The sequence below is a fragment of the Falco biarmicus genome, chromosome 13 (assembly GCF_023638135.1).
Source record: "Falco biarmicus isolate bFalBia1 chromosome 13, bFalBia1.pri, whole genome shotgun sequence".
NCBI lineage: Eukaryota > Metazoa > Chordata > Aves > Falconiformes > Falconidae > Falco > Falco biarmicus.
The window spans coordinates 13,296,894-13,313,594 of record NC_079300.1 but is presented as its reverse complement, the minus strand read 5'-3'; the positions used below and the strand labels follow the sequence as shown (position 1 = coordinate 13,313,594).

Genomic DNA, 16,701 nt, shown 5'->3' with positions numbered 1-16,701 from the left:
GCCACTCCGCCACTTTCGGAACAGCTACCCCACTGGCTCTGAGCTGCTCTTCTTTCAAATCCTTGGAAGAACTGAGATGCAAAAGAAAAGAAAAAAGGTTTTGGTAGGAGAGAGGGTGTATGAGGTGATGCAGAAAAATTTTGGTGCGAGTTAAATAAGAAGGACAACCCCCCCAAGCTCTGAGGTGAATGGCGGAGGTGGCCATGCAAGGCTATTTCACAAGTGTGGAGGTAGGAGAGGGCAGCACTGACCATGCACTTTGAGCAGGCAGATTCCCTCCCCCCAGCTAGTGCATATAGCAGTCACAGCCCCGTTGTGTTTGAGCAGGACACTGAACACGGGGCATGTCCCAGTGTCCTGCTCAGAGACAGAATAAAGAAGCCCGATGAAAGGCCAAAAAAAGAGCCATGCAAATGATGCAAAACCCAGAAGATCTCGCAGTTCAGCAAGAGGCTTACAGGAGCTAACCCATTTGATCTGGCAGAAAGAAGGCAGATGGGTGCATGATGGCACCTTATAACACATGGATGGCGTGGGGATGAGAAAACTGCACATGTGGGCAAAGGCGACACTAAGCCCCATCTGCTCAGAGGAGGAAGCAGTAGAAAAGACTCCTGCTCATTTCCAAGAAGGCGCACAGGCAAGAAAATTTGTTTGGGAATTCAGTGTCATTTTCAGTTTGGCTTTTATTTTCATTGACTTCAACAACAAGGTGTTCCAAAACACACACAGGTCTTGGTGCAGGCAACACTGTCATTGCTACAAGCATTGGCAGATTCTCAGCTCAATTAACCCACATGCTTTGATGTATCAAAACAAGACAAAACAAAACAAAACAAAAAATCACAGCTCTACAGGGGAGGGTAAAAGCTACAGCAGTTCAAACTCACTTGAAGATTCCAGTTATACAGAAGTGGGCTCCACAGTGGTATACAGTAGAAAGAAGGTTTTCACAGCATATATTTTAAATCATTAGTGATACAGCAGAAAAGCTCCATCTCACTGCTGAACTGAAAAGCAGATACTGAAGCTCTTGCACCCAGACTCTGGGCACAGCATTAACTGCATTAACCTTTATAGTCAGAAGCTTTCTAGTTCCTAAAATGACGGTATTTTTTGCATCAATATTTGTACAATACTGAAGCAGCTCAGAAGGATTACACAATGGAGATGCAAAACCTTGGAGGTGAGAAGGGAACAGCCTAATTCACCTCCAGGAATTTGCAAAGTACCTGCACTAACACTTTCCCCGCACTAACGCTGCCCCGCTGAATTAATTCTTGCATCGAGTCAAGAGCAGGATGACTCGCTTCTTTTGTAGCATATAGGAAAAAAAAAAGAAGAAGAAAAAAAAAAAAAAGACATGTAAGTTTTCACACTGAGCATGTTAAATACTTTGAAATCTAGGACACTGCTCTTTGAAGTGTTACAAAATAAAATGATAAAACAGGCTTTCAGTACCAGCCCCCTCCCCCCTCAACTGCAAAGTAACACCAGGATCTCAGTATGAAAAATACAAATATATTTGTCCAGTGGTGACTCATTTGTTACAAGGTATACTGTAAGCATTCTGCATAAAAATAATAATTAAAAAAAACCAGAAAAACAAACAACATTTTATTGTGGTTCTGTCAGACCCGGTAGCCCAAGAAGAAATAAAAATTGGCATGTTATGCTGTAGGAAACAAAAATTACACATACAAAAAAATATGTATATACATACACTTTACAGGGTAACCATCTTGCAGTACCATTTAGAGCTATCCAGAAGAGGCTTGCACAGTTAACGGAAGGCAGTCTTTGAATGCAACATAGACCTGGCGCAACAGACAGATGGAGGAAGATGCTAACAATATAGGACCCTAAATGAAATACGTGGCACACAGCAGGGCCCAGAAAACAGCCGCTGCATTGAAACAAGATTATTTGGTTGTAGCAAGGTAGAACGACAAGTCATTTAAGCTGCTTTTTTTCATTTTTCTCCAGCCAAGGAAAAAAAAAAAAAAAAGTCAGGCTTACTGTTAAAATGAGCAAGCCAACTTGAAAGCAGCTGTGCTGAGCCGAGCTCCTCAGTTTAGGTTTGTTTTGTATACGTTGAAGTCTCACTACCCTGGCCAAGATAAATGTGAAAACACACACTCTGTTCAGTTACTTGTCCACAGGATCACTGGCAGTCAGAGGAAATGCCTCAGAGCACAGCTGCTGTAGAACCAATAAAGAAAAAACAGAGAAAAATCAATTTCTCATGTAAACATGACTTATTACCAGGAACTGGTCCTTGTTCCAAGGCAATTGGAAATTTCTTTCTTTTTTTTACTCCCCACTTCTAGTTGCTCATCACTTAGTCTGTAGTCACCAGCAAGAAACTCCTACAGGCTCCAGCCTATTACAGGTATATCTAAAGACAGTTCTAGAAACCAGTCTAGCATGGTCTAAATAAAAGATTGTCTGGGTTTAGGATAACTGAATCCCTACAAATCAGTGTGCATCTCTCAGTCGGTCCTCTGTTCAACTGGAGGCTAGGCAGGCAAATCCTTGTGCTAAACTAACCAGGCTGCATATGTGGCAAAGCCTAATTCTCTAGCTTAAATGTCAGTAGTAGAACAGAACGGCTAAAGGTTGGGTGGGGGGCAGAATTCAGGAGTGACCAGTGGCTGTATTTATGTTTATATAATGAAACAAGCAAACCAGGACATACACATGAATGTAAATTCAGAACAAGAAGAGACAGCAGGCTTGGTTTTTCCCAGAGAAGGTGAGGGAGAAGGAAAAAAGTGGGTTGCAGGTGACCCTAAGCGCTGGCCTGCCCAGCAAAGTGCATGTGCTGTCTCCGCTGGAGAGTATTACACATGAACAGAGCACTCAGCTCCGTGGGAAGAGGCTGTTTTAAGTGCAACGTTCAGCAGACCGATTCCCATTTATTTTTCAGATGAATTGCCAGTTCAGGGTTTGGTAGCTTTGGGGTTTTTTGCATATGGTTTTGGAGTTAGGGGTTTTTTTGGCTGTTTGGTTTTTTTTTTTTTCTTTTTAAACATTTATTTTAACCTTCCTGCTTTTCAAAGCAGAATCGCTAGATGAGAGAAACAAATTTACAGGTCAGGACACCCACAAGGTGTGTGAGGATTCAAAAGTCAAGAAAAGAAGCCCTCTCCCCAAAGGAAAATACGAAACAAGAACGCCTTCTTGAGAAGGTCAACGGCTTTCAAGGAAATACCACCCGCTTTCCCCCTTTGCTCAGCTCTTCCCCTTGCAAGAGCTGGGGTGGAGGTCGTGTGGTCCAGGAGTATGACCTAGACAGCATCAAGGGCAAAACCTAGCATGGGTGAGCAAGAAGGTTCCCTCTGCCCTTCGTCCAGGGGTGCAGTACCAAGCAGAAGGCAGGCAAATGAGGGGCTGAGCAGTTTGTGGCCGAGGCGGGGTGGAGCAGGGTCCGCAGGGCTCACTCCCCTTCCTCCTTGATGCGTTGCTGTTTGTTGCGCCGGGCATCCATGTCGAAGTTGAAGTCGTTCCACTCGTCACGGGGAGGGAAGGAAATGGTCTGCCGGAGTGTGAAGCGGACCGCGTCGATGACCCGCTCCCCCCGGGTTTCACTGGAGCCCACGCTGACGGTGGAAGCGCCGCTGGGGGTGCGCAGGAGGTGGGGAGGGGAGGAGAAGTCATGGAGCTGCCGGTGGTCCAGGATGCCCTTCCAGATGGCATGGCGGAACTGCTCCGGGATCTTGAGGCTCACCAGATCCTGCAAGGCAAGGTAGAGGGCTTAACAGGCAAGCCCCTGGGCAAGCTGGGCTCTAGGAGTAGAAGCAGCTTCTGGGTCACCCTGCCAATGCCTATTAACCAACAAAGCTGCCAAAATCCAGGTGGCCATGACGCACTGTAGAAGACAAGCTACTAATGCTGAACAAGCATGTGCAGCCATGAGGCAGCAAGGACTAATGACACAAGGGGTGTTTTGAAGTTACACAAAACACACATCCATGCGTAAGATATGGTGACCTAAAGCTAGATGTTTAACTGGACTGCAAGACCTCCAAGACAACCTCAGGGAGATCTGATTGTCTGTGGTGGGGGATGCTGGGTGGCAGAAGTTCAACAGCTTTGAAAATTCCTGTGTTTATTTCAAAGCCTGCAAAAGGATTTTAGTATCCAAGTCTGAGCTCCAGTATTCAAAGGTCTGGGTTTGACTCTGTAGGAACTGCCTTAATTACTTGAACACAACCAAAATTTAAGAACAGACACATAACCTTAGAAAACTTGGACTTTGAGGCCCCATCATCTCTGGAACAGAATCTGAGGGTAGCATTACCTAAATTCTGGGAAATGCAATATCAGCTTCTGAAAAAATCAGCAACCAGCTTTGGTTAATTTGGGTCAGCTTTTCTAATCAGAGCAGCAGCAGAAGGAAGGCAGCCCACGCTAGGAAGCAAAGGCACCACAGCCTTGCAAAGTCTCGGGGCAAAAAAAATGGGACAGCCAGCTCAGAGGAGAGCAATGGTGCAGGAGAGGAAGCAGCAACCCTGCAGCAAAAGCCATGCAAAAGAAAAAAAACCACCCCAAATAGGGCTGAGATACCAATGGCAAGGGAAGATCATTAAGGTAAGGCCAGAAAACAGAAGCAGGGGGGGAGGGGGGGGGGGGCCGGGAAATGCAGACCACTTCTGGACAGCCTACTTGCCTGCAGGCGAGTAAGGTGTTTCAGAGCAGTGTAAACTGAAACTAAGCCTGCGGAATTAGCAGGCGTGCCACTTTGGGGGTTAAAACACCGTGGTGGTGAGGGGAAGACAGTCTTGCTCTGTACCAGGCAAGGCAGTTACGATGCTGGCCCTGCATCTAGCCTCTCTTCACCTCACAACGAGTCTTCTTTGTGTGCAACAGCCTTAAATCAAACTAATAATACAAAAATAAAAATATATTGAGTCTGGGATTTCTGACCCATTCCTAAAGCAGGGCCAGGAGTGCAAACAAAGGAAATGGTGAGGAGTTACTTACATCCATGGAGTAATGCTCAATCTGATAGATGGTGGTCAGCCCCTGGGTCGTGAAATAATCCACACAGGATGAGCAGCCCAACCTCGCTAAGAAGCTGCAGAGGAGGAAGGAAGGAAGGAGAGAGAAAAAAGGATCACCCTGGCTGCAACAGCCCAAACCACAGAAAAACCAAACACTCAGCCAACCTACAGCAACAGGAAACAAAGCTTTCACCCTTGGCTTGACCTTCTCCAAGACATTCCAGGCCAGCAAGCCACATCACTGCCACATCAAACAAGTGAGGGAGTCCTTTAGCTCAGCACCTAGCAGACAACCCTTGTGGCAGCACCTTGCTTTAGTCAAAAGCTGGTGCTACACAGCCTGGATCTTGGGGCAGAAAGGCTCACATGGACCCTCCTGCCAGGTCACTTCACCCAGAAGGTGGCTGAGCTCATGGCAGCCTGCTGCATGGACAGAGGGCGTCAGCAAGGCAGTGGGTCTGGGGCTCAGAAATATGCACACAAAATACTTCAAATCAGCACATTCCTCCCTAAACGTAAAGGATTCTTCTTTTATGGGCAGCATCTTTCAACCTATTTGACCTCACGGAGGGCAGAAGGACTTCTGACCCCAGCCATGGGTTGTTGAGTGACCAAAGGGGAAAAAACCACAACAAACCAAAGAAAAAAAAAAACAACCAACCAGAAAAAAAGAGACAAGAAATGTTTGCAAGAGTGCCTGGCACCCTCAGCTCCACCAGTCCAACAGATGCTGCATCCCCTGGCTTTCTTGCAGTCCTAATGTCCCTATTTCTCTCAGCTGCTCAGAGGTGGGGGGTTGAGGCTCAGTGCCCAGAGGGTGCCAGCCCTAGGACTGCCAAGACCCACTGGGATCCAGTGCTCCAGGAGAACGGGGCAAGGGACCTGGCAGGACCCTTCAGGCTCCCAGCATGAGGTCTCCACTCCCTGTGGGTGGGAAACGTGCGCCAGGCAGCCTGCTCCAGCTCACCTGACGATGCTGCAGTCTGTGGGGTACGGAGGAGGGGGGGTGCAGTGGGACGTTGAAGGCATGGAGAGGGGAGGAGGCAGCGCCTGCGTGGGGCTGAGGCCATTCATGTCACCCGTCATGGCCATGTGGGTGCCCATCATGGGAACTGGAGGAGAGAAGAAGGAGGAGTACATTGTTACCCAGGCATCCCCAGACCCCCGCTTCGCCCCCAGCATGGCACCGAAGGACAGCACCCGCAGCTGAAGCGGCCTTCAACCCCCTGCAAAGCCCTGCATGGAGCAAGCTCACGGGGAGTTTCAGGCAGGGCTGCAATGACTGCACAAGGACCAGATGACAGACAGTCCTCCAGGCGCTCTCCCCTTACTGGAGCAACTGTCGGCAGCGCCACCGCGTCACCTTCCTTTACAGACAGGCTCGGTAGAAACCTAAGCAAGCCTCGTCTCTGCTTTCCCTGCCACGGGAGAGCAGGAGGACAGAGCCAGCAGAGTAACCCAATACAGAAGCCAAACAGCTTTGTTTTCAGAGACACCGAGAACACCCGAAGGGGATCAGCAACAGGTGTGGGCAAAAGTCCAGTGCTTTTGAAATAAAAAAAAAAAAAAAAAAACAACCAAAAAAAGAAAACCAACAAAACTCAGCCCCAGAACCATGTCTGTCATCCTGGATTTACAGGGCTGCTGGGCACTCTTCAGGAAGCAGGTTACAGAGCTGTGAGGCGCAGATATTTCCTTTGAAACTAAGAAGTGTCTTAATTGAACGGAGGGAAAAAAAACTTTGCCAACATTTGCATCTCCTCTGCTGGGAAAGGAAGAAGAAACAAATCTTGAAAGACAGATGACAGTGCAGCCAGCCAGACCAGCAGCAAGAAGTAGCTCTGTTCACCCCTCTGAGCTCAGAGCAGGATGCTGAAGCCTTGCCCCATGGCACAGCAGTGAGCAATATTCAGTTCTGCAGCCAGCAAATGACTCCGGGCTCCTCAGCCTAACACTAGCCACTTGGTGATGCCAAGTCTCCTTGCCTAGACTAGCGGGGAGCACACATGGAAGAGGAGAAGAAGGAGCAAGGGTTTCTTACTGTTAGTTCCCATGCCGTCAGGGATGGTGGTTGGGGTCAGGGCATTGCGCTGCTGAGGGTTAATTAGCTGGCTGACCGAGGGCAGCTTGTTCATGCTGTTCATTTTGCTGAGAGGTGGAGAGTTGGAGCCGTAGGATGACTGTGACTGCATGGAGGTCCTGCAAACCAAAGAGATGTTAGGACAGTAATCATAGCAATTGGTTATTAAGAGTTAAGCATCCAAGGAACTATGTTTTCTGCTTGTGGTAGTGGTGAGCTACTGCTAGTGAAATCACTGATGCCATGGGAGCATCACAGATAAAAGTTCACTGGAGAGAGAGTCAACAGGAAGTAAGACGTTTCCCAGATATTCTGGGCATTTAAAAAAAACAAATGGTGAAATACCAGTAAGAGGAAGCTTCACTTTTGGTTCAAATGCTTTATTTACGGAAAAGTTTCTATGTACGTTTTTCAGTTGAAAAGAACATACACAAAGCCAGCAAACAGCTGCCAAAACTCAAAAGGAGTATTTTTAAGTTAAGCTCTCCTTGTGGTCAAAGACTTTTTTCATAAGAACAAGAACTGAGGAAGCTCTCTCAAACCATCTTAACTACTTCTAAAACCTGACTGCAGAAACAATTTCCAGATCAGGTCATACTTACGACCTTGGTTTCTCAAAAATTCCTGGTTACTCATATAATCAGGTTATCATCAGGTGTATATATAATAGCCAGAGGCTCTTTGCTCCAGACAGACTCCGTACACCTTAGGGACCAGTACTACTGAGATGGACAGAGCTGCCTGCGACGCCGACATGCAGCTCTTGCTGGTGTTAAGAAGAACCTGGTATCCAAACCCCGCAGGCCACTTGCAAAGAGTATCAGATTCCTACTACCACTTGACAACAACACTAGCCTCCCTCAAGTCCAGACAGCCCCAAACTCCATCCAACATATCCATGAACTGGGCCAGAGAAGCTTGCTGGTGAGCTCCCCCCTGCCCAGCCCCAAGGGTCCCAGCTGCAACCCTGCCTCGTAAGCGATCCAGTGTGCGAAGACCAGACCGCTTCTGAACAGCAGCCCAGTTCTCAGATCGAGTTACGGCTGTGGCATCCCATCTGGAGTGGGGTCTTATTTGGGATATGCAGAAAATGATCATTAAAGTGGGTCCAACAGCACAATTGGCAGAGCACCGCCATGCCATGAGACAGCAGGTTTTTCTCTCTCTGACACCAGGAGGATTTGCAAGACTGGGCAAAGGCGCTGGGGAAGCGGGCATGCTTCCCGGACACAACGTACCCTCGCAAGCCATGCTCGGCCAGCAGAGTGAGCAGAGGTTGCCTGGCTTGCCATGGAGCCTGGCACTCGTTTGGCCATATCATGGTGACCCCACAGTGAATGTGTAAGGGCACATTCCCACCTTATTTCCCATTGGGAAACTTGTTAGTCTGGGTATAACTGGTCACACCAATTCCCGGGAACTGGCTTTCCTTCTATGCAAAGAGAATAGTTATTACTTCAAATAAGCAAAGTGTAAAAGGAAAGAAAAGGCTTATTCCTAGATAATTTATTAAAACCTTCAGCACTCAAGGTCAAGTTTCATACAATTACATTGTCTCCAGCTTCCTGCACTTTTAAGACTTGCAGTGCTGGGTGGAGAAAACATCTATGCTAACAGGCTAGAGTATCTAAGGCCCCGAAGAAATGTTACCTAATTACACAATTACAGGAGGTACAGAAGGGTGTGAACTGTCCTTTGGCAGTGAAGGTGCAGGACAAGATCCAGCAAACTTCATAGACTCAAGGAAGTGGAAAGCACAAGAAGCTTCACAAATTAATATTAACGATGGCAGCAACTCCCAAGGGGAAGTGAAACCGAGCCATGAAGCTCAGACCCAACTTTGCAGGGTGAAGGGAATGATTCAGACCTGAGGTTTCAATTCACCAATTATGAAAGTTGAGGTCAGCCATGAAATTCAAGTCAGGTTGACACCACCCTTAACTTAAAGAGGCTTCTGGGTTTAGGACCAAAATTAATGTTTCTACTTTACAGGTTTGGGCACCTATCTTAACTAAGCCTCAGCTGAAATTAATACACGTTATTAAGACTGAGTAGTCTTTTAGGGCAAAATCTGCACAATTTGCAAGTGAGTAGGCCACCACATACACAATGAAATTCCAAATGAAATCAGCAAAGACTTCCCCAAGAAGATTTAGTTGCATTGTTTAAGCCCACGACAGATTTTGTTAAAAACTCATGACTTTCAACTTATTTTTAAAAGGATGACCGTTGCTATGAAACAAGGGTCTCCGAGGAGGTCAGTAGTGGGCCTAACTTTGCCCTCTCCACCACCAACAGTGATCTCAGCAAAGGTAGTTAGGAGAATACAAAATACTTCAGGGATTAAAGAAAAAAAAAGCAGCAAGCAAACACAAGCCAACCCAAAGCAACCTACATTATAGAAAACAAATGCAAACTTTAACATATAGCTTAAGGACTCCATTCTTATCTCATTCATACAAGAATCAAGACTAAGACAATCAAGCTCAAGTGAATAAAACAGGAAACAAAAGTATTTTTCTTCATACCCATAGCTCTTTCAACTAAACTATTCCATCACATGAGTGGATTTATAAAAGGTCTAGAGAAAGTCATCTAGCCAAAGAAAAGTCCCAAGATAAACGAAGATGCAAAATTTTATTGAAAATTAATGTCACACATCAACATAGCCACAGCCTCAGAAACACAAGAAAATGGTTTTGGTATTAAACACACAGACTACATGGTTTTTGAGGATTCATTTAAAATATATTGCTTTTTTTCTCATTTTTTTTAAAAAACAGGTATAAGAGTGTCATGCACAGTGGTTTTCATTAAAATTATATTTACTATGTCTCAAGAAAGATTAGAAGTAGGAGCATTAACATTTCTTTGATATCAATGCCAATGAAATGCATTTTAATATCAAGGTATAAGGACTTCAATTAAGAAACTATTATACTTCTTGGAACAGTCTGATATGAAAGGCACTGAGTCACATTCTGCAACTGATTTTTCTCTCTTCAAGAGACTATGTAATTATTTAGCCAATAACATCTGTAGTTATGCAAGCTCAGATGAGGGCAATCACCTCTCATGCTTCAAGGCATATACTGATCATCTGAGGAGGTCAGGAAGGAACTTCCTTCCTCTCCCACATATGAAGCACAGTTCAGGTCACAGGTTACCTTGTATAAATTCCGTGCTTTCCCAGCTCGCTGGGTATCAGCCCTTCACCAGAGGTAGGAAACTGCTTGGATAGACCAATTACCTGATTCAGTAGACAAGTCCCAGAGTCCTCATTCACATTAGATGAGCACACCGTCATGTAAGCAGCCTTAATGCAAATGACATCAAAGGTTCATTAAGTGCAAGAATAGGGCAGCTCAGGCTCAGAGAGTTTTAGATTGCACCCAAGCCCTTTGCACCGACATTTTGCTATCCCTGAATACTCCCTAGAGCTAGTCACAATGCAGAGACCCGGTGGAATCAAAGCCATCCAGTTCCGGGCTGCCTTTCCTTACTGTAGCCACAGCAAGAGCAGCAAGGATACATCCCAAGTTCACACATGGTCAGCGTGCCCATTGGCAATGTTTTTTCAGTTAAGGTTGCCCACTGGGCTGCATAACACTGAGATGTCACTGATGTAGTCTAGTAATGGCACACAAATGACATAGATGATGCTCAGTTGCACTCATCCACTTTGAAGGCCCATGAAGTGGGACACTAAATAGCAGAGAGATACCCTTGCTCTCCATATCTCAAAGAGCTGCTATTCTATAGCAAGCAATAGTGCATCTTCTCAACCACAGAAATGGTATGTAGGCTTGGTAACTAACTGGGAGCAGGGAAAGGGGAAGCTCTGACAGGCATGAGGCAGACAGCAACTACAGCACGGGGATAAGGATGGCAATAACAACTCCCCTTAGATTTCAGGTATGGGAATTTCCCAAGGCACGCAGTGGATGCAATCTGCTCTCCAGGGAATGGAGCTATAATATGGCAAGTGGATATACATGAACTAGTTGACATAGATTGATATGACCTGACTGATAAGGCTCAATTAGTCCACCCGGTATTCCTTGAAAGGAAAAGGCTTACTTTGAAGCCCCAGAGATGACAAAGAAGCAATCAAAAGACAGCTGGAAAAAGGTTTTCTTCTTTTATCTGCAGAGGATAGGCTATGAAGCAGCTCCAATTGCTTCCAGCTCTAAGTTATTTGATAAAAAAATAAGAATATGCACCTTATAGCTGAAGAGCAAACCAAGTGACCATTAAAGACCAGTTTCACAATCATCATCCTCTTACAGGTAAGGAGGACAAACAGGAAAGCCTTTCCAAAGGACAGTTGGATCCAAATAATTTATATTCTTGTTTGGTGGAAGTCCCAGGTGCTGCATTGCCCATCACAGTACAAGAGATTTCTTAGAGGTTGGACCAGTTGACCAACTGTAGCATGGGCTGGAATCTCCCAGTGCAGGCTGCCGATGTCTTGTATTATCTGGTGGGCTGCCTCCTCAAACTTGCTCGTGAATAGGCCCTGAAGCAGAGCTCTAGACACAGATTAGTGTGTCCCAGTATTGCCATCCACAAGGAGACAAGACCAAGATCCAGGAATAAACCTTCACTGGAAGGACAGACTGACAGCGCAAAGTATAATCCTGTGCCTGGGCTGCCTTTGCAGTTTCAGATGCCCACCTCTCAGAGGGAAAGAAATAGCATTGCCTTTCTTCTCCCAAATAAGTGGCACAGAGCAATAGTTGTCTGCTTTGTGATCTCCAAGTGCTTCCTGAAATTTCCAGGCAAAGTAAAGAGGCACTTGATTTGGTTAGCTTTACACAAGGAATGATGGTAGAGCTGCAACTGTATGAAATAGTTACTGCTAGCATTTAATTAGCTATTATTTATACTTAATCACAATTTTGGGGGCTCTTTTCCATCAGTCCTCCCCCATACTGCTATGGTAGAACAAGTCTTGCTAAGACAATGAAGGAGATATCCAGCGATGGGATACGGCTCTTAAAGGAGATGTTAGTACAAGTCATCACCTGCTCGGATCGCAGCTCTGCTGCCTGGAAGCGGATGGTGTGATGTTCAGAGATAAGAGTCTTCTCCCACTGCATCAGGCTTTTATCCTTGGTGGGTGGCCAGGAGGCCCGCTCTGCATTTGGGAGGCAGCGTCTCTTCAGGCTGTGCCTAACCACAAGTGTGTCAGAGCTGGGTATGTACCTGCCCCAGATAAATCCAGCATGGACTGCACTGCAGGCACACCGGTCCCCATCAGTACTGATCCAACCCCCTGTGTCTCTTGGGGGCTGCTGATCACTGGCATTTGCCATCGAGCTCTGCTCCCCAACCATGGCTGATATGGGCAGACACCAGCCCTCAGGGAGCAGCATTCCTGACGGACCTTCAGTAATTCCTTCACATTTCTGTTTCTTGCAGCCATCGACATCAGAGGGTTCCTCGGGAGAGATGACACTGCCTGAGGGCATAGGTTGCAAGACACTTCTCTACCAGTATTAGGGGCTGTTCTTCATGTAAGGATGTTTGGGCACCTCTCAGTGGGAAGAGCCACAGCAGGCATCATGCCCACCCTCAACTGGCTCCTCCCTCATTACCAGTATCCACACCCAGTGCCATGCTCAGCAATGCCAGGTTAATTCCACAGCATGTTACTTGCCTGTTCCTCCTCTGTGCTGGTCTGGGCTTGACACTTAGAGATGAACTTTCCAAACGATTCAAATCCTCCTTGTCAAGCCCCATACAAATGGCTTTCAGAGGTAGCGTTTGATAGAAGTAGTGTAAGGATTTACAAGTCCTTGCTAAGAAAATCTTCTGTGCAGGAATTGCTAAGCCAGGATGCGCTTCATGGACACAATAAGCAAAAGCCACTGGTCGCAGGATTAATGGACAAGGTGGGCATGGCCTGAGGCCACTTGGCCAAGTCAACTGCAACATATGCTGGCACTGCTGTCCTTTGAACTATGAGGTTTGGAGTGATGGGCTAAAACGTAGTAGGGCTGATGAAAACTCTAAGGCAACATCTAATAACTGCTAAACATCTGCAAGGAAAGGAGCAAGCTCTGACCCCTTTCCACAGGCTGGGCAATGAGCAGTTTTGTACACTCTGGCCTTTACAAGCTCAGCTGCAAAGGGATAGGGATACTGAGCACACACGGATGTCATTATACAGAAAGACTTCAACCTCACATTCAACTTGTGCAGCTCAGCCCACCATTTAGATCAAGCCCACAGTCAGGAAGGACCTTCGTAAGTTCAGCAAAACTGGATTAATGCCAGCGGTGCTGGTGCAAAGTCAGAGTCACCCTGTCTTTCCTACAATTTTAGATGTATTTTTAGATCAGACCCTTTAATCTTAAAAATGAGGGGAAACAATTCATGAAGCCAAATTAGTGGGCACTTCTACAGAAAAAAATAAAATCGACTTCTTACCAGTGCCAATTGATATAATTATTACCTCCCTCTGTCCAGCAGTACAAATACTTCAGCTACTTGCACTATTGCTGCATGACCAGCATTCAACAGGCCAAATTTACTATCACATACTCTTTAAACACCCCCTTTCATCCCTCCCAGCCCATGAACACGTTTTAATTTAAACAAGACAAGAAGCATTTTAAAATTGAGACCTGCTCAGAGAAACCCTGCTGATTTTCACACATACAGAAGAGGAAAGAGTATCAACATGTTACAAAAACAGGAAGAAAATGTTACACCAAAACGGACGACATCATGGTTCCCAACCTCCCAATGCTACGGGCTATGGTTAAGAGGTCTGTTGAAGTGTCTGTTGTTTTTGCAAAGTTTGAGTCCCTTCGGAAGATTACTCTCACTATTTACTCTGTCGCTATCAGGCTGTATATTTGCCCCACTGTTCCTAGTCCCGCCAGCTGGACAAAGTGACCCCACCAGCTCTGTTTATGGATATACTGATGGGTTTGGGGGGCTGGAATGTTTTAGGATGGCATCGGTCTGTTTGGGAGGGTCTCTCCTTGAGTCCGTGAGTTCACTCCTGAAGCAGGCCGAAAGGAGACTGTAGAGAAGGAACCAGAGAAAAGAAAAAGATGAATGTACAGGACCCTGTGCCAACCACCGAGAGAGAAACAGTCACTTTCCACCTTCATGATCACAGTATGGGCTTTGAAAGAGGGGAAAAGCAGATGTCTTAGCACCTACAGTGAGGTTATGTGACAGGAGATTTAGAAAGCTGGAAAGCTTGAGGAACAAGCAAGTGCTCGGCAAGGAAGAGAAAACAACTAGGTGGGAATAAAATCTGATTTCTATGTTCCAGTCTCATACTGCAAATGGTGCCCCAATACTGTTTCCAGTGGCAAATACAAGAGGAAATAAAATAAAGCACCCAGTTAAAAGGGGAAAAGGAGAGAAGCAGCTTCCACTGACCCCGCTTCAAACTTCAGTTATTTAAAACCCAGAAGCTGGTGTTAGGGAGAAGGGATGGTGCCTACTGTGAAAGGGCCATAATAGTTACATCTCAACTACTCCCCTTTTCATAGCCGGGGGACCCTCTCCACTAAAGCAGAGGGGTCCCTGGGGCTGCCAGCTGATGCAAAGGCACTGCACCCTTGCAGCCAGCGAAGCCAATGCAGCACATCTTCACATACCTAATCCCACTTGTTTTCTCACTTACTTTCACGTCGGTCATTCTCTGGTGAGAACTCTATCCAAGTGCCTGGAGCTCACAACACATGCAAGCAAGCGCTACAGAGCCAAACCAAGCCATGCAATAGTCTAGCTTCCACACCAAAAATGAGAAAAACTAGGTGGATGTATGAAGAATACCTTCCCCCCCAGCCCCCTACCCACGACAGCAAGCATAGGGATCCTTGCAATTCCCATCTCAGCTGGAGCACTCCAGGCACTGGATAGTTTGGCTCTGTCATACATCACTTACGGGGTTAATTCCTTCTCATTTGGATAAAGAGCTGTGCTGCTCACTAGTTTGAGAAAGGCAGCCAGTGGGCTGGTAGGCTGCAGCCCTGCTGATGTGAGAGGAACATTTGTTGAGATAAGATACTGCTCGAACACAAAAGTCCTCTTCTTGCTAGCCATTGAAAGACTTTGTGAAAATCCTTCAGTCATGGGAGTTGGACTCTATGATTCTTATGGGTCCTTTCCAACCTGAGATATTCTGTGATTCTATGCTACGTCCAATTGAAAAAAGACTGTTCTGAAAACAGTGCTCAGCAGGGTGAAACCCACCACAGGAAATTTTGCTGAACTTGAAAACCTGTTTTCTAGTGAAACCCTTAAAGACCGTGCAGATACTCCCTGGGAATGTTGATGGTAAAAGTATTGCACAGCAGAGTATCAAAGAAACCTTCCCTCCTAAACAAAGCACAGGCTACCTCTGGTATCCCTGGCAGCAGGGGTCTTCTGGCAAATCCATGTTCTAAATTGTGACAGACCACAAAAAGGAAGTATTCTTAATAAATTTGTGTTCTGCTGGTCAAATATAGACCCCAGGATCTAGCAGTGAAAAAGGAAGAATAGAAAATGCAGCACCCCCACCCCACCCCCCCCACTTCCCACCTGTGATCATGAAGGTATTTGGCATAACAGTAAATAAGAGAAAACCATGCACAAAGGAGCAAACAGAGAGGAGATGAGACAGAGAAAGATTGTGGTCTGGCACAACGTGAAGCATTGCAGTATTTTAGTCATCTTGTGGGACACAAAGCTTTCTGATTGTCACCAGATTTGTCCTTTTTATTCCAGAACAGTAAGGCAGTTACCTCTGCTGGCCTACCAAATGCAATGCTGGTCTGTATGTGCACAAAGAGTAACTATACAGTTTTTTTCCAAAATGACAGATTTATATTTTTAAAACCACCTTTCACCATGCTAATCTCATCCTTGCTTTTCCTACTCTTCAAAAAAAAGCTGAAGCTTTCCATGTTGGAGGAATGAAAGGAAAACTTCTTCCCACACACCTAGATAGCTTTTCTATGTTAGCCATTGCTCAGGCAAGTAAACTGTAAAATCAAGCAATTCCTCTACCAAGGCTTGACTGTGGAGCACATATGGATGATGCAGCTCTACTTTGAGAAGAGAGAGCCAAAGGCAACTCACCAACACTCCAGCTCCACAGAGCCCTGCTGGGACCCTACAGCTTCCTGCACATTCAAACTTGGTCACTGCATATGCACTTTCCTAGCTCCCGGTTTTAACATATACTTTGAACAAAAGCAGAGACAGAGTTTTGAAAGTACATCCCTACCTTACAAAGTTAAAGGCATTTTCTTTTAAAGCCAGAACAGACTCGCAAAGGAGTCACAGTGCTGCTGAGTTTGGACAGCCTGACAAGGGAGCAGTGGCAGGACATCCCCCAGCAACCTACCCACCTGGCAAGGCTGCTTTTACCCAAACCAGCTCCTACAAATTCTCACATTGAGACCTGAAGCTCAAGACCATTGAGCTCCTTTACAATTTTTTGGGGTGCAATTGCATCTATGGTCTTTTCAGCCTAAATGCCCCTTTGCCCTGAACACATTCCTTCAGGAATTAAGTCATACCCTGGATTACTGAGGAAAAAGCACCAGAACCCAACTGCACCTAAGAAACTATTGCCTGACCACACGTTTCAGCACAGAG

At 46.0% G+C, this 16,701-nt stretch overlaps 1 protein-coding gene across 5 annotated transcripts in view; it reads right to left on the bottom strand.

Annotated features, from left to right (window-relative positions):
• Window positions 1-668: 668 nt before the first annotated feature.
• Window positions 669-16,701, bottom strand: part of TP63 (tumor protein p63) — an 87,222-nt gene continuing 71,189 nt past the window's right edge. For 4 of the 5 annotated variants that reach the window (XM_056358839.1, XM_056358840.1, XM_056358841.1 and 1 more), the window contains exons 9-12: window positions 7,048-7,205; window positions 5,974-6,118; window positions 4,987-5,080; window positions 669-3,736 (exon numbers count right to left, since the gene is read on the bottom strand). In XM_056358839.1, the coding sequence (XP_056214814.1) occupies window positions 3,440-3,736; window positions 4,987-5,080; window positions 5,974-6,118; window positions 7,048-7,205 (694 nt within the window). In that variant the 3' untranslated portion in view covers window positions 669-3,439. Of the gene's footprint in view, window positions 3,737-4,986; window positions 5,081-5,973; window positions 6,119-7,047; window positions 7,206-13,716; window positions 14,123-16,701 lie in introns of those variants that run through there. The other variant, XM_056358843.1, reaches the window with a different exon arrangement.